The sequence below is a fragment of the Ambystoma mexicanum genome, chromosome 4p (assembly GCF_040938575.1).
Source record: "Ambystoma mexicanum isolate Mex_15411 chromosome 4p, UKY_AmexF1_1, whole genome shotgun sequence".
Taxonomy (NCBI): Eukaryota; Metazoa; Chordata; class Amphibia; order Caudata; family Ambystomatidae; genus Ambystoma; species Ambystoma mexicanum.
The window spans coordinates 1,047,714,637-1,047,740,607 of NC_090927.1; the positions used below are offsets into that span (position 1 = coordinate 1,047,714,637).

Sequence of the window (25,971 nt, forward strand, 5' to 3'; positions counted from 1 at the left end):
TACAGAATGTCAGAACATATCAGAGCCCACATCAAAGGAGAGGTCAAGAAGATGCTTGATCTCGGGGTAATAGAGCCCTCTACTAGTCCATGGTCTAGCCCAGTTGTGTTAGTACCAAAGGCAGGATCCAAAGACTTGAGATTCTGTGTGGACTATAGAGCTCTAAATGCAGTCACCAAGACTGATGCCCACCCTTTGCCCAGGACAGATGAGTTGGTGGATAAACTTGGTGCAGCCAAGTACCTCAGCACATTTGACCTGACGTCAGGCTATTGGCAAATAGCCCTGACAGACCATGCCAAGGAGAAAACTGCATTTTCGACCCCAGTTGGCTTGTACCAGTTTAAGGTCATGCCTTTTGGACTAAAAAATGCACCTGCCACATTCCAAAGGATGGTGAACCAGGTTCTGGCTGGGATGGAAGATTTCTGCATGGCATACTTGGATGACATTGCAGTCTTCAGCCACTCCTGGGAAGAACATGTGAACCACCTAGGACATGTGTTGCAGGCTCTGAAACAGGCCCATTTGACAATCAAAGCCAGTAAGTGCCAGATTGGTCAAAGTAAAGTGGTCTACCTTGGACATGAGGTAGGAGGTGGAGAAATAAGGCCTTTGCCCAGCAAGATTGAAGCTGTGCAAAATTGGACAACACCAACTACTCAAACCCAAGTGAGAGCTTTTCTAGGCCTCACTGGGTATTACAGGAATTTCATTGAGAACTATGGGACCATAGCTTCTCCACTGAATGTAATCTCCTCTCCCAAATTCCCTAAGAAGGTAAAATGGAATGAGGAGTGCAATCAGGCCTTTGAAAAACTGAAGAGAGCTCTTTGCCAGGCTCCCGTATTGAGAGCTCCTGACTACCACCAACCTTTCATTGTACAAACTGATGCTTCCAATGTAGGTATAGGTGCAGTTCTAAGCCAACTGGATGAGAAGGGTAGGGAGCACCCCATTTGCTTCATCAGTAGGAAACTGAAGGATCCTGAGACAAGGTGGGCAACTATCGAAAGAGAATGCTTTGCTATTGTGTGGGCACTGAAGAAGTTTAGGCCATACTTGTATGGTTCTACTTTTGTTATTCAGACTGACCACCAACCCTTGAGATGGTTAATGCAAATGAAGGGGGAAAATCCAAAACTATTGAGATGGTCAATCTGCCTGCAAGGGTTTGATTTCACCATTGAGCACAGGTCAGGGTGTCACCATCAAAATGCTGATGGACTCTCTAGGATGTATATCATCGACTAGAGGTATGAGGTTCATCCAGGAGTGGATTAAATCCTCCTGTCCCTTAGTCTGGGGGGGGCGAGTGTTAGGGAGAATTCTCTGTTTAGGCTGAATTTCCCTACCTAGTGAGTCCCCCAGCAGCTTTGCTGGATTTCTGGGGTTTAATTTTTTCTCCTGCCAAGAGTGAGACTCTTTTACCCTCACTCTTGGACATGTTGAAGTGTGTTTTCTTGGTTAAACCTTGTGTTGAATGGGCTATGGGGTCTTTTACTCCATAGGGCCTCATGTATTTTTGTGATGTGGGTCACACAGCACCCTCTGTGCCGTGACCCAGGGGTGTCCTAGGGACTCCCCAACATAGACTCCATACCCTGGGACTGACTACTGTCTCCCAGGGCATGTAAAGTCACCAAAGACTTTGCTAGTCTTGAATCCTGAACAGAACCAGTACAAACCATCATATTGTGGACGTACTGGCTGGGGCAATTCGATTGCCCCAGGGTCTGTTAGTCGAGGGGGCACGTCTCCGTCCCCCCTGATCGAGTTTTGGCTGGTGGCAGTGGAAACTACTTTTTATATTCGACCGCGAATATTTTCCTATGGGATTTCCCATTGTTTTAGGCTAACACATTTAATTATTTATTTACGGTAGCCTTAAACATACCGCCGGTTTATATATTTATTTTTATAACTCCGGTTGGGACTTTTTGCCAAAACTTGATTCTAAAATGGCGTTGGTGTTCGCCTCTGTAACTCTGACCCAAAGTGGAGCCCTTTGTTCCACTTTTGGCGGGCTTCTCCACAGAAGCCCTCCAAAGTGGTGCCACTCTGTCTGGGGTACTTAGGAGGGGTGGAGGGGGATTTAGGCACCCTGGACTGAGTTACCTTGGTAACTCAAGTCGCACTCCGTCCTGATTGGCCCAAGTGGTGAGCCGCCCGGCTCACCACTTAGCATGTTTGAGTGACAGCTAGGCTGGGTGAATGGGGGCTTGTTGCATAAAAGCAGGGCTTTGGGGACTGGGACTTCAGAAGTCGCCACAGGACCAAGAATCCGACGAGGGAAGAGCTGAGCCGACCTGCTTCGACGACACCACCCGGTGGAGCCCTGCTGAACCGTCTCACCACTTTTTCCCGACGACCGAGGAGAACTCTTAACGGAGTGGCTCCTTCCCTTGACTGGTGGGGACAACCAGTTTTCGCCTTCTTTCCGTTCTTTTGAGGTATCTCGTGGCCGCCTTGCCTGTGCCAAGCACCCCGGCATCCGGAATACCACACTTTACCCCCATACCGCGAAAGTCGGTACCAACCCTTTAACCGGAGGACTCCGCGGCTGGTTTCTTCCCGGGCAGTGCTACGACCTTTCTCTTCTGCTCTTCAGCGAGATATTCTTCTCCCCTGACCGACGTCGAGCCTTGCTGTCACTGCCTGGAACAACTGCCCCCGCTGGAGGATCCTTTCCGCTTAAGGTACTGTGTTCCGCCTGGCTTCCCTTGCTACCGACTGTACGGGGTAGATTTAGTCCCCGGCTTTCGAACCTGGGAGTGCCTGGGACACTTTGGCTAAACTTTCTGAGCCACTCTAAACTCTTTCTGACTCTTTGCAAGACTTTGAATCTCTAACTAACAGTGTGATCTTGGGCACATTTTTGCTCCGGCTACTCTAAGAGTGGGCCCTGCCTAGTGACTTTTGCTCACCTGTGACTTTATTCTTCTTTAAGCCTATTGCAAGTGTTCTGGACCTTAGAGTGGTGTGTCTAACCTATTTCTGCTTTTTCTCCCCCTTTCTTGGAAACTACTAGAGTGTCATCTAACGTTAAGCACTCACCTCTGTTTTAATTAAGTGGTGTTAACCTAGAGTTGTCTAGATAGGAGAAAGGATTGAATTTACTTTCATTATAACTGTGTTGGAGTGTTTTTACCATATTCGTTGTTAGAGTGTTTTTACTTATGTGTGTTTTTAAATAAATAACTATATTCTTTTGAAACCAAGCTCTGGTCAGTGTTTGCTTGTGCTATTGTGTTTTGGTACATATTGTGTATACTTTGCATACTGCCTAACTCTTCTTGAGAGAGGTCTGACTGCTCAGCCACAGCTACCAGGTAAATCTGGGTGGTGCGGACTGCTACCAAAGGGGTTTACTGCTCTACCTGTGGTCTTAAATCTTTTGCAGTGTTCCCCAAGGGAACTGCACAGGTTTCTGCCTAACATCAAGACCTTCCCTTTCACTTCTGCCTTCTTTCTCTCTCTCGCTCTCTCTCTCTCTCGCCTGCTGATGCTCCTGTCTGCTTTGCTAACTGGTTACCTGGCCACCTGCTGAACCTCACAGGCACCAGGATCCTGTACTACCTGCGACCAGTAGGCCCTTGCACTGCCTCCGGGCCTCCCACCCACTTAAGGATTGTATCTGAAACCCTACAGTCACCTACCTCTCTGCACTTACTGAGCCACCACTCTCGCAGTACATGCCATGTTCTTGCCACTGCACTCTCCCCTCTCCTCTTCCCCTCCTCTTCCCCCCCCGGCACGTCTCCTCATTCCTCCCCCTAACACTTGCACAATCTGGATGACACAAGGCCTAGTAAGATTGTTTGTTTTGTCCTCCATCCGTCTACCCTTCCTTGTCCTGCCTAGAAACACTTGTGTACAGGCGTGTTATAAATAACTTATGTCATATGTTGATTCATACCATGTACCGCTACCACCCAGGGGCATTCTCTGGGCGCTCTACATGGCTCTGCAAGAGAGGGGGAGGGGGGATTGGTGAGGATAGAGGGAGAGGATAGGTTCAAAAGCAGGAGGAACTGGCACCTGTGAGTATTGTTTTGCATGTGGAAGTTTATACGGGAGGCCTCGTGTTTTCACCGTAGAGGTAAGATTCAGTGCCTCGGGTGTGTGGTAGTGTTTTGTGTTGGTGTAAGTGTGTTGTGTGGGATTGTGATTGGTTCGGTTGTCCTCACTGCTTAGATGGTGTCCCTAAGGGATCCAGAGTCACAGGTGGCCGTCGCTGTAAGATTATCCAGTGTCTTGGTGTGTAGTTACGTTGTTGATGGTTTTATGGACTATGTGGGTGGTTCACTTTTGGTGTGCTTCAGCATCTAGAGATGCTCGTGTGGACATAAAATTGATTCTTGGTTTGTTTGTGTAGTGTGATTAGCCCATGGTCTGGTATGGCGTCAGTTATGTTGGAGGAGCAGGAAGGAGAGAATGGGTTAGTAAGTCGGTCATTTTTCTGAAGCCTCTGGCGTGGCTCTTTGGTTGCCGCTTGATGGTGTTAGGGAGAATTCTCTCTTTAGGCTGAATTTCCTAACCTAGTGAGTCCCCCAGCAGTTTTGCTGGATTTCTGGAGTTTGTTTTCTTCTCCTGCCAAGAGTGAGCTTTTTCTCCCACTCTTGGACATGATTTATGGTGTTCCTTTGAATGTTAATGTGTTTTATGGGCTATGGGGTCCTTTACTCCATAGGGTCTCATGTGTTTTTACTATGTGTGTTACACAGCACCCTCCGTGCAGTGACACAGGGGTGTCAAAGTGACACCCCACCATAGACTCCATACCCTGGGACTGACTACTGTCTCCCAAGGCATGTGAAGTCACCATTGGCTTTACTAGTCCCAAATTATTAACAGAAACTGGTACAAACCATCATATTATGGACATACTGGTTGGGGCAATTCGATTGCCCCAGGGTCTGTTAGTCGAGGGGGCATGTCTCCGTCCCCCCTGATCGAGTTTTGGCTGGTGGCAGTGGATACTACTTTCTATATTCGACCGCGAATATATCCCTATGGGATTTTCCCATTGTTCGAGGCTACCAACTTTAATTATTTAATTCTCATAGCCTCGAACATACCGCCGGTTTATTTATTTAATATTAATTCGCCAGTTGGTATTTTTTGGCATATCTAAAATGGCGTTTGTGTTCTCTTCTGTGACTCCAAACCAAGTCGAGCCCTTTGTTCCACTTTTTGGCAGGGTTCTCCACAGAAGCCTCCAAAAGTGGTGCCACTATGTCTGGGTACCACAGGGGGTGTTGGAGGGTGTTTAGGCACCCTGGACTGAGTTACCTTGGTAACTCAAGTCGCACTCTTGTGTGATTGGCCCGGCTCACCACTTAGCATGTTTGATTGACAGCTAGGCTGAGTGAATGGGGGTGTGCTGCATAAAAGCAGGGCTTTGGGGACTGGAACTTCAGAAGTCGCCACAGGACCTGAGAATCCAACGAGGGAGAAGCTGAGCCGACCTACCACGACGACACCACCGGTGGAGCCCTGCAGAACCGACTCGCCACTTCCCGACGACAGAGAAGATCTCCCGGCTGGAGAGGCTTCTTCCCCTGACTGGTGGGCACAACCAGTTTACCTTCTTTTCTTCGCATCCCAGGATGCCTTGTGGTCGAATTGCCAGTGCCAAGCACCCCGGCAACCCGGATAGCCACTTACCACTGGACCGCAAATCAAAGGACCGCTCCTTTTACCTGAGAACTCTGCGGCTGGTTTCTTCCCTGGCAGTGCAACGGACTCCTGTCTTCCTCCCTGACGAGATCCTCTCTTCCCCCGGACGAAGCACCGTCTTGCATCCGCTGCCAGGAACAACCGCCCCCGCTGGAGTATTCTCACCACTTTAAGGTACCGTGTCCGCCAGGACTCCCTTTCTAAAGATTGCTACAAGGTAATAATAATCCCTTAACCTTCTGGACTGGGCTGGCCGCCTTGACCTTCTAACTGGTCCCTTTCTTTGGTCCAACTCTTTTTGAACCTTTTCAAGACTTTTGTGCACTGCAACCGTGTGACCTTGGACACATTTCGTTCTGATCCCCTTAAAGTGGATCCGGCCTACTGAACTCTAACTTCACGGTTTTACTTTGCCTTCTCTCTTGTTCTGTTCTTGTAAAAGTGTTGGGATCTGTTTCAATATATACTCTGCTTTTCTCTCCCTTTTAAAACGAATTATTAGAGTGCCATCTACGTTAAGCGCTCACCGCTGTCTGAAAATAAGTGGGGCTTTACTAAAGAATTGTCTAATATTCTTTTAAGGGAGTGTATATCTTTTAGTGACCGTGTTTTTGAATTGCTTACTATTAGTGTCTGTGTGTTTTTCTAGATGTGGTTTAAAATAAATAATTATATCTCTTTTACACCAAGCTCTGGTCAGTGTTTACTTGCTCTACTGTGTTCTTCTGACCTATTGTGAATACTCTGTATACTGCCTAACTCTTCTTGAGGGAAGTCTGACTGCTCAGCCACAGCTACCAAGTGAATCTGTGTGGTGCAGACTGCTACCAAGTGGGTTTACTGCCAAACACCTGTAGTCTTAAATCTTTTGCAGTGGTCCCAGAGGGAACTGCACAGGTTTCTGCCTAACAGATGGTATCTAGCCCTGTTTTGGCTGTGGTTTTTTGGCCCATCTCGTTTCCACTCTAGTTGTTTGTCTGTTGTGTTATTGTTGCTGGTGTCCTTCGAGGTTGTCATTGTCCGTTGAATAGGCAGGTTTTTAGCCGTTTCCTGAAAGTGATGTGCTCTTTTGTGCTTCTAATTTCTTTGGGCATGTTGTTCTTGATGTTAGCAATTAGACGTGAGAACTCTATTCCACCAAATGTTCTTTTTTTGTAGTGTTTTGCCTCTATTTGTAGGTCGTTGCTGAATCATAGGCCCTTTCTTGGGCGATACCGGCTAATCTGGTCTTTGAGGAATACAGCTCCTTGTCTGTGCAAAGCTTTGTGGCGATGCAGAGTGCTTTGAATTTGATGCGCTTTTCTACTGGTAACCAGTGTAGGCTTTTCAGTGCCGGAGTGATTTGGTCTCTTCTGTTTAGACTTTGGCTGCAGTATTTTGCACCTTTTGGAGTTTCTTGGTGAGTCTTTCCGGCATTCAAAGGTAGAGGCTGTTTGTGTAGTCAATTCTTGTGAGTATCAGGGATATGATTGTGAGGGCTCTGTGAGGGAAGGAAAGCTAGGGGAGTAATCCTCTGAGCAGTCGCAGGAGGAAGAAGCATTTTTTGGCGATTGCGTTGACTTGCGGTTCCAGGCCGTTGTCCATGAGTATTACTAGGTTATTTACTAAGTCTTTGGCTGCTTTCCCATGAGATCACTACTCAGCTGCCAGTAAAAAAGTACACTGGCATACTCTTGCGTCCCGACCCTTTTCCTCCATACTGTATGGGCGTCCCTCGCGAGGGACCAGGAGACGGAACCTTTTTCACCAGAAAAATCTTCTTTGCCTTTAAATTTAGAGGAGCACCAGGGTGCAGCCCTGGGAGCATGCGCTCGCCGGACCTCACCACCCACCAGCGCTACTCTGCAGTTCCCTTTTCGCATCGATGGGAACGGGCCGATTTCACCAGCGCTACTGGGTTTGGCTTCGACCACGTAATACCACGCGCTCTTCCCCAGATATTCTTCTATCTTGTCTTTTCTTCTAGATACGTGGTCCTCCGATGCTACACTAACCGGCGCATGTCAACTTCAACGGGCTTCAGCAGGTGTCCAGCATGCAAGTGGCTCTTCCCCACAATAGATCCCCACGCCCTTTGCCTCTGCTGCCTTGGCCCCGACCACAGCTGGGAAGGTTTCTCTGCGTGTGATTCCTTGGCACCTCGAGCGCTGAAAAACAGACTGGCTAGGTGGAGGGAGCTCTTCCAGGCGTCGCCTCCGAAGGACCTCAAGGATTTTATCAAATTTCGTTCGAGGCCAAAGACCAGGCCTCTATTCTCCATAGTACCTCGCAAGGGCAACTCCTTTCCGAAGAAGCGCCCGATGGACTGCCTATCGGGCTCTAGTACCAGCGCCCGTACCAAGGCTAGTCCAGCTACCGGCCTTATGGCCGAGGGGTCTCCTGATCCTTCTGCTATTGGTGCTGTGGGACCACAGGGTTCTTATACCGGGTTACTCCCGAGGGGCAACGCCCTAGTATCAGCATAATGTCTGAGGGGGCACCTTCATGCAGCACTACCGGCAGTTCTGCTGAGGGCATTACGCCTTCCAGGCCCTGGCCTGAGGTGCGGGATAGGCCTTACGCTCCAACACCAAGCGTCTTGGACGGGCTGGTTCCAGCGAGCTAGGCACTAAGACTCTGGCATGCAGCTTGATAAAATGGCCGAGGCGCCAGACAAAATGGCCACTCGCCCGATACCTGTGGTACTGTGGTCACGAGGTACGTGGCCTACAGCTTATTCATGAGCAGCGCAGGGCAGGTTCCCCCTGCATCCCTGACAGTGTGTGCTCTGGCCCCAGCAGCCCATGGCCACTCCGTCAATATCTCGTGCTACCTCCTCAGCCTCCGAAGGCAGGTTCTTCGAAAGGTTTCTGGTGCTGATGCGAACACCCCAGATGGGGGTCTATCCTTCGGGATGCTAGCTGGGACATGCTCCCTCAGGTCACTCCACCGGTACCCTTATTCATTCCTCCAATGGCTCTTGTGCCTCAGGCCCCAGCGATGCCCGCGCTTCCTTTGCCGGCTCCTGCCCCCGCCCCCGTGCCTCAGGCAATACAGGTGGTTCCACAGGCTCCGGTTCTCACACCGCAGCCCGCGGCGCGCCGGTACCCCTCCACCAATTCTGGATCCTCCGAGCACTCAGGCAGACACAGATGAGGAGGATAACCCGACACGCCATCGTCAGCAAGGACCTTCCACAAACGCCATGCGACCCTGGCGGATTATCTGGGCCTTCCCCAGCCTGAGGTTGAGCAGCCCGAGGAGGGGGTCCTGGCAGAGGTCCTCACCCTAAGGCCCCCATCCAAGACGGGGATCCCGATGCAGAAGAAGGGGTGGCTCAAGCCGCACTTGGCCCAAACTGTCAATCAGCGCCCCGACGCTAAGTACAGGCACCTAGAGGGGGATACACTCTTGCTTTTGGCTCATCTGTAGCCGCACTCCTCGGTCTCGGTGATCGCTGCAGCGTCACTCTATTCTAAGCCTCAGTCGTCCTCGGCCACCTTGTCCTCGGCGCTGCTAGGTAAGGAGGAGAAGATCTTGGAGGCGTACGGGAAAAAGCTGTACTCCGCCTCCCTGCATCATGCCAATGCCATGCTGGCAGCTGCTAACCAAAGGCTCTGGCGGGAAATCGCAGACTTCCTCTCAGAACTCCCACTCCAAAGCCAGGCTTGCTTCAAAGCGGGGACTAGGAGAAGCCAGGCTGGTAGAGTCTGACATCATGGAGTCCTCAGTGGCCCATAGTGTTACGCTCACCTGGTATCCACGGGGACGCCACCCAGCCCTGGTTGGATGATTTGCAGTCTCGAACCCTCTCCCGGTTCCCTGGTAAGGCCTCTGGTTAAAGATGGGTCTGCAATATAGGAGAGCTGGATTCAACACCAGATTGTCTTTGTTTTCCCACTTCCCCTGGCCACAACTCCTTCCTCCCCCTTGGGCCCTCTCCTCACCTTAATATTGTAAAAGGTGGATTCTCCGTCCTGCTCCTCGTGGCAGGGGCGCGTAGGTGTAGGGGGCGAGTAGCGACCAAGTTACTTCACTGGTGCAAGCCCCCGTGTGGGAATCCAGGCCTGCTGCGACTCCATAGGTTTGCTGCTTTACAGTCTTTATATGCAGTTCTTATGTTCCTCTTAGTTCGAATAATAATGTCTTGCTTCTTTCCTTTTAGGTACGGAAAGGTATTTTGGTGTTGTCATGCAGTTTGAAGATGAGCATGGGCCGGTAGACGAAAGCGTGGCGTGCGCGATGCTGTCAGGTGAGTAATGCGCGATGCGCTGCGCTGTTTCGCCTTTTATATTGCTAACCTGTATCTTTTCTCTCCTTGCAGGTTGCGATGTTCCTCGCCGAGCGCCATAATGTTCCAGCAATGATACTGACCAGGAGATGACTACCCAGGTAAGAATTGTGTGGCTTTCTTCATTCGGGAGGAAACGTGAGTAAACGCTTACTAATGCTGTCTTTCTTTCTCCTCTTTCCAGGTTATGGTATTCCAGGATGCATGCGGTGCCGGATGATGGAGTTCGAACTTTCAGGAACTGAAGTCGGCGATGGATTGAAGACAGGATACTGTTCCAGGTAAGCTTCGTAGTGTTCTTTCGCTCTCTGCAGGTCCTTGGTTTCTGTCGTAAATCTCCCCCCGTCTCACCTGTGATCGGGATCTCCCTTGTTCGGCTGCAGGACTCTTCCTGTGGATGGTTCGGGTCTTGAATAGGCTCGCCCGAGCCTCGTCAGGTTGCAGGACGCTTTCAGAGTTCCGGGAAGTTCGTGGTTCCAGGGTATCCAGGATTAGCGATGAACGAGTAAGTAGGGGGGAAAATCCAGGAACAGGATAAAAGGCAAGGAAGGAAGGAAGAGGATCAAGGAAACCAATGAAGAGAGTAAGCGCACGTCGGGTCACTACCGAAGATAGGGTTGAGACGCGTGGACCCGCAGGGGCGTGACCAATTTATAGTACGCGCCACAACGTGAAAGCTAGTGCGTAGCACGGAGCTTGGTACGGCCATGTTGGGAGGAACAAGGAGTACAAGCCCTTCGTGACAATGACCAAGAGGTCCAGAAGGGGAAATTTCGTCGGGTCATGACAGTTTCAGGTAAACTGGCATCAAAGAACTGGACATGGTGACCATTACGCTGCCCACAGCAGAATAACGCAAAGCATGTTCTACTGTTTAGGTGTGGTTTAAACAGTCTCAGGTGAAGTAGTCCAGGTAAAATAGTCCCAGGCCTGGCACACCCAAAGTAGTCCAGGTAAAGTAGTCCCAGGCCTGCCACACCCAAAAGACTAGACTGCATAGCTCAGTTCCTTGTAACTGAGCTATGTTTGTGCCTCCATGTTGGCTGAACCCCCCCCCAAGTTAAATAATCCCAAGTAAATAGTCCCATTCTAATGTTGGTCTTCATGATGGATATGAGCCTGGCGCCAAAGACGCCAGGACTGACTCCAAGAGAGTCTTGGATGAGGTTTTAAGGCCTTTGACTTGGCCCTAACTGGAAGGCTGACTTGCCAGTGAAGGCCAGGGGCAAGGGTCATGACACAAATTGATACCTCTGGCTGGGCCATCTGCATCGCCACAGACATGAGAAGGATGGCCCGTCTCTGGGCTACTAAGTTCAACCCGGACGTCCAGGAACACATATTGGACCTTCCATTCAAGGTTAGTGACCTCTTCCACTCCTCCACTGATGAAGAATTAGATAAAAAAGAACAGCTCACAGACCGCTAAGTCTTTATTCTTACGAAAGCCACGCCCAAGGCGTACACCCAGTCCAATCCATGCCCTGACAAGGGGCAGGTGTCTGGAGGGTTCTGAGGCTTCCAGGAACGGAGGTCCAGACAACCTGACTGTTTCCCTGAGTCAGCATGGGAGGAAACAACAAAATAAGGGTGGGGGGGGGGGGGGCAAGGGGTTTTTCCAATCCCCCCCCTCCTCCTCAGCAGCCTCAGAGGGTAAAAAGGCATGACACGCCCCTACGGGACCATGTGTCTCCAGTGGGGGGCAGGCTTGCCTCTCGCATGCAATTTTGGCGCCAAAACTTTTCAGACCCCTGGATCCTATCTGTAGTCTCCACGGGGTACTGCCTACCAGTCCTTCCCTCTCCTCCCTCATCCCCTCCTCTCCCACAGATTGGGACAGCAACTTGTAGAGATCCAGGCAGTGGAAGAAGTCCCAGCCTCCCAGAGAGGATTGGGCTTCTATTCCAGGATTTTCGCCATACAGGTGAAGAACCAGGCTGGCCTGAGAGTTGTGTCGGACCTTCCACCCTCAACCTCTCCCTACCTCTACAAAAATTCAAAATGGTTACGCCAGCTCTCATTGCGGAGACACTGAACAGGGAAGACTGTATGTGCTCCCTGGATCTGAAGGACGCGTATCTACACGTCCCAATTTGGCAGCCGCATCGGTCCTTTCTGCGCTTCAGGATCATGGGCTTCCATTTCCAGTACAAGGTTCTACATTTCGTCCTCAACTCAGCCCCCAGGGTATGCACCAGACTGATGAATGCAGTGGCAGCTCTCCTCAGGGCCCAGGGCCACCACATCTACCCAGACCTGGACAAGTGGCTCGACCGGGCCTCATCTCCGGAGGTGGTTCTTTACACCGCTTCTGTGCTTATGAAAACACTCCACGACCTGGGGTCTACTATCAATCTCCTCAGGAAGTCTCAGCTTCAACCCACGCAGAAGCTGACCTTCCTGGGCGTCATCTGGGACGACACCGGCTCCCTGAGAGTGTTCCCTTCAGAGGACTAGATCATGGCCATCAAGAGAGCTACTATGCACCTCCTCTCCAGGACTGCAACCTCAGCCTGGTGGTACCAACACCTACTGGGGATTATGGCGGGGGTCCTTCTGGCCGTCCCCCACACGAGACTCAGGATGAGGAGACTACAGCTGCACTTCGCAGCTTCCTGGAATCAGGAGAAGGGCTCACAATTGAGCCTGTGGACATTACCACGTCTCTCTGCCTGGACCACCTCTGGTGGTCCGAGGACTTCAACCTACGGCGGGGCAGGCCATTCCAGTAGCCTCTCCCTCGGGTTACTGTCACAACTGACTCCTCCCTGGAGGGCTGGGGAGCCACTCTGGACAACCACAGTGTCCATGGTGTCTGGACCCGGCAGGAGCAGGAGTCCCACATAAACTGGCTAGAGTTGAAAGCCATATGGCTGGCTCTCAAAGCCTTCCTCCCTCTCATAGAGGGCAAGATAGTACTTATCCAGACCGACAACTCCACCAGCATGTACTATGTGAACAAGCAGGGGGTACCAGATCCCCTTCACTGTGCAACCTCGCTATCAGCATGTGGGAATGGGCCCTGGAAAACAACATCTACCTCATTGCTGTCCACCTCCCGGGAGTCTCCAACCTGGAGGCGGACATGCTCAGCAGACTGGGGGCGGACAATTACGAGTGGCAATTGGAACGACCTGGTACTGGAGGAAATCTTCCTCGGATGGGGGCATCCCCAAGTGGATCTGTTTGCCTACCCAGACAACAACAAATTCCAGCAGTTCGCCTCCTGGCAGGGGCAGGGCCCGGCTCCCTGGGCGATGAATCCCACCTACAGTGGACGCCTTACCGCCCACCCCCCTGGTCCACAGGGTGATCTGCAGGATAAAGCAATCGTGTCACCTCAGCATCATTTTGATAGCTCCATGGTGGCCGGCGAGACCATGGCTCTCCGAGCTGCTCAGCATATCGGACACGCCTCCCATTCACCTACCGGTGGGCCCAGCTCTGCACCTGACACAGCAGGGAGGCAGAGTTCTCCACCCTGCGCCTCACAAACTAGCCCTTGCAGCGTGGTTCCTGAGCAAGTCACTCTGAAACACTTGAACCTGTCCCAGGCTAACCTGGACATTGCACAGGGCGCCAGAAGCAAAGCTACCAGGAGCCAATACAAAAGCAAATGGTTGAGATTCTGACACTGGGCCAGCTCTAAGGAGATTGACCCGCTCAAGTGCTCTTTGGATGATTTCCTCTCCTTTTCGGAACACCTCGCACACTCCGGAGTGCAAGTCGATACATGCCGCACCTACCTGGCAGCCATAGGTGCCTACAGAAATTCAGAGCAGGGTCTCTTTTCCTCCTCTAACCCTGTGGTCAAGCAGAACCTGGCGTGCCTCCACAGACTATCTTCCCGTGAAGAGGCCTCATCCAGTCTGGCACCTCAATGTGGTATTGGGGGCATTGGCCCACAAACCATTCGGGCCAATGGCATCCACTGACATCAGATTGGTTACCATAAAGACAGCTTTGCTCGTGGGCCTCACCTCAGCTTGCAGGGTCAGCGAGATCCAGGCCCTCGTGGCATCAGTGCCCTACACCACTTTTCACAAGGATAACCCTGCTTTCCTACCTAAGGTCCCATCCGCCTTCCACCTTAACGAGGAGATTGTTCTACCTACTTTCTTCTCCGATCCCAAGGATGAACCTCAGAAAGTCTTGCATCGCCTCAATGTCAGGCGCGCTCCCAAGTATTACTTGGACAGGACCAGGGCTTTCCTCAAGTCAGATGCCCTTTTCGTTACCTTCAGAGGTGCAAGGCCAGGTTATCAGGCTTCCAAGGCCTCCAACTCTAGGTGGATGGTCGCGGCCATCAAAGAGGCCTATGGGGGCAATGCAGGCCGGTTCCATCCAATTTGCATGGCCATGCTATCAGGGCCAAGAGCACGGCTATTGCCTTCCAGCACCATGTGCCGTGGCAGGTCATCAGTAGGGCTGTCACCTGGGCCACTCCCTCAGCCTTTTGCAAGCACTACTGTCTGGACGTCGCCTATAGGCCAGATGCGGTTTACGGGCAGGCGGTTCTGAGAAACCTGTTCGCTTAAGGGGGGGTTCCTCTCCACCCTGGGGCTACACTCAGTTGTAATCCCCCTGTCACAAATCCACCCACACGCTCCAGGCATGGTATCTTCTCCGCTCCCACTCATGTCCCACCCAAAACCTCCCCACAACGCAATACCTGTTCGCCTTCCCAACAGCAGCGGGATGCTGTGGTAGCTCCTCGTTCCTCCAGGGTTGTTACAGGAGGAAGGCGTCGTCCAGGAACTTGGCGGCTCTGGTCGCGTTGGCGCTGGGATAAGCCCGGTTATGATGTCTGTGACCGGAGCAAGCCGCCGCACACACTGGTTGGTGCTTCCTGGTCACGTGGGTGCACGCAGCGTCGCTCACGTGACCCCGCGAGGGTGCAGACGCGCTCACATGACCAACGAGGAAGCACTTCTGTATAAAAGACCACCGGCAATGCAACTCCATGCTTCTCAGCTGTTTTTCTTGGGGCGAGTGGCGTTTAGCTCTTTTGTTACCCGACTTCGGATTTTGGACCTTGCTCCCGGACTCTGGCTTTGAATCTGTTTTTTCCCTATTGGATTTGGTGTTCTGGAACTTTTTGTTTTTTTGTTTGTTTTGGTTTTTAACCACTGGCTTCAGATCACGGATTACTTTGGATTTAGCCTATTGGAACTCCTGCTTAGCTGATTATTGACTACTGGCTTTGGATCACAGACTTCTTTTGGAATACGCCTCTGGCTATTTGGACACTTCAAGGTATCACTTTAGAGATTACCATCTCCTCTCTACCATCAAGGTGCAGGTTACATCTGTGATACCTCAGGTGTTTGGTACGGCCTATCCCTGTGGCCCTTTTGGTCATCCTGCTGCTGTTGGGGCCCCTATCTACCGACATTACCCAAGGGAGGGACATCTCGGGATTTGTCTTCCATACTGCAGCTCCACAAAGCACACTGGTAGGTGTCATTTCATTCCTTGTTTAGGCTGTTTTATACATTGTTGTGAGTTATTCATGCTTGATTGCCTATTCCTTTGCATCTGCCTGGTTACCCGAGTTCCTGCCTTTTGCACCTGTGGCCTCAATAATTGGCCAGGGAGTGGCGTCATTCCTCCCTGGCCGGTGCTTGGGAACAGAGATATACTTAGTCATTGCAGAGCCTCATCTTGACACCCCCATACAGTATGGAGGAAAGGGGACGGGATGTAAGAGTAATTAATAGTTACTCACCATAGTGACTAAAGTACTCTTAGTCCATAATCCCCTTTTCTCCATACGTCCCACCATCCTCCTCTCCTAATAATACTGGTGTCATTAGGCAATGCTGCATATTGTCGACACGTCAATGGGGACTGAGGAGTGGCGCCGGTGGGCGGAGTCAGTCGAGCGCATGCTCCCAGGGCCGTGCCCTGTGCGCCTCTAAATTTAAAGGGAAGAAGATTTTTCTGGTGAAAAAGGTTTTGTCTCTCATCTCTCGCGAGGGACGCCCATACAGTAGGAAGGAAAGGGGACTATGGACTAAGAGTATGTTAGTCACTATGGTGAGTAACTATTAATTTCTATCCAGGAGCGCATCATTTTCAAGTCACTCTCCATCACGTACAAGTGCCTCTCCAATAAGGCGCCCAAGTACTTGTCTCAAAAATTCACCAAGTGCCACTCCACCAGACCTACCCGCCTAGCATATTCCAATGTACTCTCCATCCTGCAATTCAGAAGATCCAAATAAGGCTCTCTCCAGCTTCCCTGTCCTGACTGCCAAGAGTTGGAACGCTCTGCCCCCTCACCTTCATTCAGAACAATCTTATTGGACCTTCAGGAAGCACCTTAAGACCCCTGTTTCCTAACTGACTTATTAGCTGGTCCGCTTTGTCGACTACTGACTTATCTGTAAACCGTAACTTATGCCTGTCAATTGTAATGTATGCCTTAAGAATGAAATGGCGCCTTGATGCCTAAGAGTTTAGTGCGCTTAACAAATAAATAAATACATTTCTTATTTATGAATACAGTGCGGCACGACCCAGCACTGGCCAAGCATATATAATACAATGTGGCAGAGCCAAGAGTCTGACAAGGAGGAGCCAAGTGAATGTGAACTTACACACAGGGACAAATGCAGAAGAGCCTGTGTGGGCCAAAGAACATAGGGTTCCTGGTTGCTCAACCTGTAATGGGTGGACCGTGTGGTTTGACAACTGAGCCTGGACCACTGAATCCTTCCTCTCTGAAAGCCAAAGACCTTGTTAAAGCAAACCAGAAGGAGTACGCTGATTGAACTGTTAAGCTTATCGCAAAGTAGTACGAAGTTGATTTGAAGTTGTTTTGAACATTGCAAAATTGAGACCAAGTATAAATTGAGAAACTAAAGTCTTGGGGAAGGGAACCTTGAGACTGGATTAACTTTAATGCTTTCTTGAGGAGTGGGCCCTCAAGACCCTTTTCTTTGGAACTATGCTTCCTTGAACTTGGGGAAGGGAACCCCGAGGACTGTGTGGAACTGTTTGAACTAGGGAAAGGTAATCTCAAGACTTTTGTGGAGCTATTGTTAACATCCCTAAACATTGTTTAGCTTTAGTTGTGAGGGCAAGGATAATCCTTGGACACAGACAGACATTTAAGTTGAACTTACTGACTCTGACTTACCTTAGTTTCGTTCAGGTAGGGAAGTTCCACCTTAGAATAGGGCAAGTTAGGCCTTCAACCATTCTGGCATTTGAGTTAATCAACCATTTTATTTTGAAGTTTGAATCTGTTGTCTGTCTTGGTTCATGATGCCTTCACAGTGGCAGAGATACATAATGAAAGATAATGATGCGAGCATGTCGGCTGAGGTGTTCAGTGTTTATAAATTCAATGATGATGCCCACGTGCAGCTACTGACAACATGTCTAGGTAATGGATACGTGAGTTGGAAAATTGGGGTAAAGGGTATAGGCATGCAGACTGGTATAAATGGTTTGAGAAAGGCATGCACACACTGGGCCATTTCTCCTACTTTATCCCTCCCTGCAGCACCCACCCACTCCATACCTGATGCTTTTATTTCAATGCCTACTGCAGTTTAAAATATTATGGGGAAGTGTTATTTGCCTTTCCACCTGCCTGCAGCCTAGCTTTTACCACCTTTCTGCCCCTGGCATGTTCCATGCTCTAGTATTGTTTTGAGTTCTCGCAAAAATGTGGCAAAAGTAGGGATATGTCCTATTGCATACAGCAATCCACCCTCTTTCTTTCTTCTGGACAGGGTTGCGGACAGTTGTTCCGTTCCATGGTTTTTTCTATGCTCCATTCCTGATGACAAGTTAGACTAACTTGTGTTCTTTGTTCTTTTGTGTCTGTCTTTGCTGAGCTCTTTGGCCATCTAGTGCCGATCTGTGCCCTGACGTTAGATCAGTTTGAGATGCACATCATCGACACATTACTAATCGCAAACCAGGTATTAAGGCACTACTTCGGAAACAATGGAATGGAGGTGCGAAGGGTTCTGAACATTGCTTATCACTGGATGGCAGATCACAGTGTCAAGGAAACACCAAACATGGGGAGTCACATGGCTGTAAACCTGTCTGTAGGCTACTAAGTAACCCAGGGAGAGTTGTAAAGGAGGATTGACTTGAAGAATAGGCCGTGCAAGAAAAAGGGGGTTGTGAGTTGGAGTGTAGTTGGGCCAAGACCCCAGACATTGCAGAGTCATCCTCGTCATTGCTCTTTCGGAGTCTGAGGACTTACTCTGAATATCTACAATATGTTGCTATACAAATATCCCTGTCTTCAATGACCACTTCCATAATTGTATTTATACTCAAGGGAATGTGAATCCAACCTTCAAGGCAGCACACTAAAAATCTTTTTAGAGAATGGCAAAGCAAGAAGTCCCAGATCTGGGGGTTACTCACATTGCGGGCATCCTGGAAGAAGTTACCCAATTAATAATCAAGTGATCCTATTTGAAAATGCAGTGTCCCTTATACCAGAATGGATCCCTGTGAAGAAATGCAGAGTCGGCTTTTAGCCCAGGACCCCGTGGACACTCAAATGTACAAGGTATGAAGCCGAATTGTTGGGTCCTATATGCCAGCAAGTATTCCCACACGCTGTTGCCTGATCCTCAAAATAAGTGACTTCCCCAGGAAATCCAGCATTGAAGACTGTTCAGAGATGTTATCCTAAAAGGATACATTGTTTAAGCACAGTCCAATGAAGAAGAGGCTAAAAAATGAATGTAAAAGTATGTACACTGAAAGAAGGGAGCTATGAGTAAGGCACTCAACTCTCTACAGAGAATAAACACTATACATGTGGAGAGCTTGTTTCCTATTACATTTGACCCCTAGCACTAGATGGGATTTAGTATGTTTTTCATCATTGAAATGTTAGTAAATCTGTAGTGAATACATTGATCAACTTCTTAACAGAGGCTGTGAAGTTCTATATTCACAGAATTAGTGTACGCATTAGTATAACTGGAGACCATGTCCCGTCTGTGTGTCTGGTTTAGGGTGGGAAATGGGTCAACCTGATTGGCATGGTGGTGACATATTCCTTAATTTCTGGTCTCTGACTGAACTGCTTAGTGTACAAACTAAAATTGCCTAGCTCAAAACTGTTCTTACACTTTAAAGGCCAAACTGTCTCAAAATTAGAGGAGCAGATCAATGCAGTTTTTATGAGATCAACAAGGGCTCAAAACAATAAGATTTGTATAGATTGTTATGATAAATATCCAAAGTTTCAGTCTTTTTCCTTTAAGCAATAATACTTGCAATGATGGTCTGGATTGCCCGGTAGAGGCTTGGGGCCAAATGTATATGCTGGCACAGGTATTATTGCTATTACAACCTGGGTTAATCAGCTGCCTGTTGGCTCATCATTTGTGTTTCTTCTTCCCCAGGTGATGACGTGACCGTATATGGTGTGGTAATGCACAGGTGGAAACCTTTCTGTCTGGACAAGCGCTGTGATGTGGAGATTGTTCTCCAAGCCAACTTTATTGTTGTGAATAACCAGCAGCCCACTGGAGTTGTCATCAATGAAGAAGTCCGCAAGGAGTTTGAAGACTTCTGGGAGAAGTATGAGAACGATCCTTTGGCAGGTGAGTTCAGTGGTTTGAGATTTGGTTGTTTAGTCATTCTAATGTAGGCATAATCACAAATTGATTTTGATGTATTTCATGCTTGTCAGAGTGTTGTAATGGCTGTCAGTTAGGTGAGTATCTGGTTTTATCATCCATGTGATGGACTAGAGTAGTCAAACCACTACTGTGTTGGAAACTATGATCTTTTTTATAGTAGACCACCAGCCCCCTCTGCACCTCCATTTCTAGGAGCCCATGCATGCCCCTTTTCCTTCAGGAGATTGTAATCCATTTCTGCCTTTTCTTTACAGTCTGGGTCTTATGTTCCTTTATTTCTCCATTATCAGTCCTTGATTACAATTCCCAGTATGCAAAGAAAAAATAAGGCCTGTCCTGCCATCTCCCAATTGGAATGTTAAGTTGGCAGGTATGAGGGGATCTATATCACAATCTAGGATCTGTACTATTAAGGTAACAAAATATTAGCTTTGAGAAAAGCACCATGGTTTACCCATGGCCTGCACAACCTGACCTTCAGTTACACTTTGCATGTTGAATCACTGTTAACACACTGTACACCCTTGAATCTGATACAGTGTGTGCAGAGTTGCCTGCCTTACAAACGCACAGCTATGCACATTTATGCTCTGCACGCTCTTGGCCAGTTAATGCTTTTCCTGACATAATCATGTATACTTTACATATTATGCCATGACCTGCTGCATATTCATTCATTCGCTAAATACCCTCAGCCTTTCTCTGCATCCCATCACCTACACTCTGCACATCTTCAGACATGTAGCTGATCAATGAACCACTCCTCTTCTCTCAGGACACCCTCTGACATGCTCTGTGCCACTTCAGCTGAGCTATGCCCACCTCCATGTTCTAATATATGCTTCAGAAGGGGAGATTGGCTCTGCCTGGAGGGGGCTTGAGGCGTGAAGTAGAGGGAAAGCTGGGCACATTGCAGGTCTTGGGAGGGAGAACGTGCACATTGAAGAAAATTCAATGGAGTTGGGTAAGTCATGCAAGGACATCGTAGCAAAAAATAAAAGGTGTAAAGTTGACTTTACTTCCCCCAGACAGTGCATGTAAGTAGGCAGCCTGGGCTTACAGGCTATCTGAAGCTCTGTACGTCTCCCACTGACCACTGCAGTGGCTTTAGCTCCCATCAAGCCCAAGACGGGAAGCCAGTATGGCTCCTGGGACACAAGAACTAATGTATATTTCTAAAAATTCAACTCTACAGGTGACCCCATTATAGGTTTAAAGACTGCAGAGCAGCTTCAGTTCTCTATATAGTTTAACCGGTTCTGTGCTTCCATCCTGATGGTCTTTTGACTGTGCTAAACCAGACTACCCCGGGGTAAAATAGATAACCTTTCCAAACTAACCTCATTAAACAGACTCAAGGTATGTAGAAAGTTGACTCTTGTAAGAAATATCTGTAACAGGAATTCGATAATAAATTAATTATACACAATAGGGTGTAGTAGAATTAGAAATCTAGACACTACAAACTGTGAATATGCTTTAGTTGGGCAGCTTAACCAGGCAAGGGAAATGGCTCAGCAGGCAATGGATGGACCAGAGAAGAGCCAAGGGCAAGTTGAACTCAATGGTAGTTAGGTTCTTAGGCATATACAAGAGGCCCAGGAAGCATACAGCTATCAGTATACTCAATTTGGTTTTGGGAGTAAATGGAAGGCAGATGCTCAGCCCGCCCTTTATGTGGATACTATCCTGCTTGCTGTGGCTCATGGAACACTGAATGCAAAGACAGCAAAGCCCTTCGTGATGGGTGTAGATGTGTTCGACCTATGGCCAAGATAGATGGAGGAATGTCTTACTGTTTGTGGGGAGTTAAGGTCAATGCAAACACTCAACTGCTCATGCTGAACTATGTCAAGCGGGAGAAGGCGACACTTTGTACAGATCCTCCTACTGTATTTTTATCAAACCTCATAAGCTAAGCATTGGGAGTGGTCCAGGTACATTTCCCCAGTACTTCCTATCAGGTTGGGGGGGGGGGCACTAGGTCTCTTGTACATGCTAATTGTGGCATGATCTGTGTGACGAGCCAGGTGTGTATTTCATCAGTGCCCTGTCGGCAGGAGAGTCCCTATGTGACCCTTTGTGGGTTTTACTGAAGCTGTCACAGACCACCTCTCTCCATCAGGGATATTCAGCAGCCCATGGCAACTGACAGTGGTGTCACCTGAATGCCCTGCCGCAGGCATGCCGCTTCAGACTGGTCTCTAGGTGACCTGATGAGCATCCAAAGCTGGACGGTTGAGCATTGCCTCCAAGTTCCTTTTTCTCTGTCCTCATTCTACTCGACCTCTCCCCTCTCTTCGATACAGTGAACCACAACACCCTGATTGCATGTCTCCATGATACCCTGGGCATCACTGATCAGGCCCTGGCGTGGCTAACCGCCTTTCTCTCTGACCGGCCATCCCAGGTGGAAATGGGGTCCTTCCTCTCCCCTATCACTCTCTCTACGTGTGGTGTCCCCCAGGGATCTAACCTATCCCCCTGGTTTTTCAATGACTACAGGGCCCCTTTGGCCCGTATGATAGCCACCTTCACCTACAACTTTCAGTGTTACGCGGATGACACACAGCTCTCCTTCAGGCTACCTTCGGCCTCTTCCTCACTCATACCCGCCTGTCTGTCTGCAATTCAGTTGTGGTGTACTGCCAACAACCTCTGCCTCAATGCCAGTAAGACAGAGATTGTCTTCATTGAGATCCCTGCTCCCGCCTTCCCTCTTTCTCTCTGACCGGCCTCCCTTGGCCCTGCGTCTCCACCTACCAACGAGGCAAAAAATCTGGGGTCATCTTTGACTCAACTCACATCACGGGCATCTCTAAAAAGTCCTACCACCAACTGCACCTTTTCAGAGGAATTCTACCTTTTCTCACCTTCCCTTAGATGCTCACTGTCTCCAGAGCCCAGGTCCTCTCGAGGCTGGACTACTGAAATGGCGTCTTTCTCAACCTGCCCTCTTCTACCCTCCGTCCTCTTCAACTCATCCTGAACAGAACCGCAAGACTTATCCTTGGCCTCATGCCCAGGGACCCATTTCTCTGCGCTAAAATCCCTTCAGTGGCTCCCCGCGCTGCAAGGATTATTTTCAAGACCCTTTGCATTGTCCAAAAGGCTTTCTGGGGCCTGGGCACACTCTATATCTACCATGCTCTCTTCTTAACCGGGCAATCCAGACCTCCACGCATCTTCGTTCAACTCTCTACGAGTGAGCCTCTTCTCCAAGATCCGCCTTGGCGAGGGGGTGGGGAGGTGGAGATCTTTATCCACTGAAGGTGCCTCCCTATGGAACAGCCTCACTGCTCCTCTCTGTCTTGAGCCGGATCTCCTTAAGGTCTGGAAACGCCTCAAGACTTTACTCTTCACCTTCACCTTCTCTCTACCCCTCCTCTACTAACCACCTCTTTCTGCTCTCTCGCTCTGTCTCCTTCTGCTCAGCTTCGACGACTGGCTGCCTAGTGCACCTCCAGAGCCTAACAAGTCCCAAGCTTCTTCGCCAGCCTCCTGCACTTGCCCCCAGGCCTTGCACTTGCCGCAGTACTACTGCACTTCGGTTACGACCCATGAGAATGGTATCTCTCTACACTTAACCCATGTTCTGACGGGACAGGGCGCGCTTGTTCCTGATTGCCCCGCCACGCACTTAATGTTTCTGTTATAATCTGATTGCACCTTGCCTAGTAAGATTGCTTGTCTTGTGTTCCCTATGTATTCCCCTCCCATGCATGGTTGCGCTTTGAAACACTTGTGTATAAGTGCATAGTAAATAAACAATCAATCAATCAATCCCAAACAGGAAATTAAATCTATTTCTTTTCTTTCGCTCTCTGACTTTGTTTTTCTCTTTCTTTTCTTCTCATTCTGATAGAAGTTTCATTTAGGCACAAGATGTGCTTCTAAGTTGGGGTGCATTCTTGAACAATCTACCTTCTCCCATTTTGTGGACTAGGTATGCTCCAAGAGTTGATCTTTCAAATTGACCTTTCAAGTTTTTTTAATCACCATTTGCTGGTAAACATGTCTTTTCAATCAATTATTCACTGCATAACGAAACTGGAATTGACAGCAATGGAGTGTAATTACCTTTCTGCTTATGACCTCAGTGTTGGTATTCGAAGGAAAATAAAAAGGTGAGCTAAATAGATAAATAGTAATACGTTTTCTAAGCAGGTACAAACTAAGATTAGTACCCAGTGAGGGTCAATGAGCACTTTCACACAGTGTTATGTCCAAACCATGGATTGAAGTTCCTCGAATAAAATTAGATATTTAGGGTTTGTCCCATCTCAAAGTAAAGTCAAATATCGAAACAACCCAACTATTGTTAAAGCTGTACTTTGAAGTCTACTGACCAGTCAAGCTGCCCACTTCTCATGACTATCTCTGCATCTCAGTCTTCAGTCATCAGCAAAGTCACTTTTGAAAGTTGTGCATGACTATCAGCTCTTTAGCGGGCAGTTGCTTGTCAAACATAGCTGGCCAGTGATACCATGGCATAGAACCATCACAAACCACATGGAGCCAGTTGCCAGCTATGTTTGAGAAGCTATTGCCCACTAAAGGGTTCTATGTGATTTCATCAACAGAAATCAGAGTGTTGATTTTCTGTGTGGTAGTTGCTTCATGACATTTTTTCTTTTTTTCCCCATTTAATGGAGGAGTTCCCCCAAGCCTCCTTGCCACCCCTCCCATACCTCTACCCCTATACATACACCTATTTTAGCGACACAAAGTAAGTACCGAAAAGTAATTTGCCACTCAGTAATTTCTGGTTATAGTGTACAGTGTGCTGTACCTTTAGCCAGTCCTGAATTTTCAAACTTTTCAATCTGGGCCCTATTGAGTATGGGACTACAAATGCAGACATACAAAGTGGTGTTGGCTAAAAAGCCAGGGCAGATTGAAGATTAGTAGCTATATGAAATTGGAGATTAACTATGGCAGCAACACTGGCAAATGGGAAGTTCCTTTTCCAAATTGTCTTCGGTTCTACGTGAATCAAAGAAGTTAAACCTGAGCCTCTGTTTATTGAGCTGTTGCTCATGCCTCCAAAAACTCAAAAGACAAATCTGTGAGAAGAGGTCTTCTGATTGTACTAATTTAAATAAAAACAGGAATTAGTAGACACTAGGCCTCATTATGACCCTGGCGGTAAGGCAACAACGGCGCCGGCAGTGCTACCGGCGCCGTTGCCTCATTACGAGTTTTGCTCGTAGGGCCGCCCTGTACGCCTGGTCAGACCAGACGTGCAGAGCGGCACCCGCTAGCAGAACAGGATGCAAACAACGGTCCCGTCATTAACGGGAACATTGTTAGCATCCTCCGCATTCCCATTGAGCCCTATGGGAGCTCAAATGGGAAAGGGGATGTACTGAGTCCGGGTCCCGCGAATGGGAATTACCAGGCCTGCAAAGGTTGGAATGGCCCAGTAATTCCCATTTTTCGGGACCAGAGTTTGGGGATAGCCATGCCTCTAAAAACGGAATGGCTACCTCCAAACTCATAATGAGGCCCACTGTGCTTCTTCATTATTGGCCCATGTTGCCTCCAGGAGACAACTAGGAAAGATTAGACCACCTAGATAAACGAACAACAATAATAGTGCTGATTCTGTTGTCACAAAGAGCCATCTGCTTTTTTTTAATGTTTAGATTTGAGTGATTACGAATTTAATTGGTTTAGTTCTGCTGGTCAGATTGTTGATTCTTCATTCCGTCTGGGGAGAAAGGATAGCTCTGGGGCAACGCGTTTGTCTTGGTTCGAATCCCGATGGCGCGCTTAGAAATAACTCGTTGGTATTAAGCGCGTTATAAAAGTACAATTATAATGACGTACTAACGTACAAGATCTAAATAGTGGATCCAGGGCACAGCGAGAGGAAGACCTGTGGACCCGTGGTCCTTCTCGACTTTGTGTAGCAGTTGGCATAATATTGCTGTAAGGGCAAGAGGGCATGCTACTCAATCTGTAATGTATTTTCTTTCTCGTCCTTCACCAAGGTAGGAATGAGATCCTGGCCAGCCTGTGTCCGCAGGTGTTTGGCATGTTTGTGGTGAAGCTGGCTGTGGCAATGGTGCTTGCCGGTGGTGTCCAAAGGATTGATGCTGCAGGAACACGAGTTAGAGGTGAGTAGCTCGTTACTTTCTCAGTCGCTTTTCCCCACCCAAAAAACACATTAATATGTCTGTTGATGACTATGCTTGCAGCTTTCTCATTAATTACTTTTCTTATCAAATTCTTTGCCCTCAAAATATACCCAACATGGAGCTAAAGCACTCAGAAAGGCTTGAACTGTTAGTCTTTTATGTTAACCTATCCAGTGAATGATTATCATTTGATAATGGAACATCTGGTAAGTACAAATGCTTTAAACAAATGTCCAGACACACA

The 25,971-nt window shown here is 48.7% G+C and overlaps 1 protein-coding gene across 4 annotated transcripts in view; it reads left to right on the forward strand.

The window, feature by feature from the left end:
- The window catches only part of MCM9 (minichromosome maintenance 9 homologous recombination repair factor), a 907,286-nt gene that overhangs the window by 523,996 nt on the left and 357,319 nt on the right, over positions 1-25,971 (forward strand). For 3 of the 4 annotated variants that reach the window (XM_069606612.1, XM_069606614.1, XM_069606613.1), the window contains exons 5-6: positions 19,345-19,545; positions 25,581-25,706. In XM_069606612.1, coding sequence (XP_069462713.1) covers positions 19,345-19,545; positions 25,581-25,706 — 327 coding nt within the window. The remainder of the gene's footprint in view (positions 1-19,344; positions 19,546-25,580; positions 25,707-25,971) is intronic. The other variant, XR_011260482.1, reaches the window with a different exon arrangement.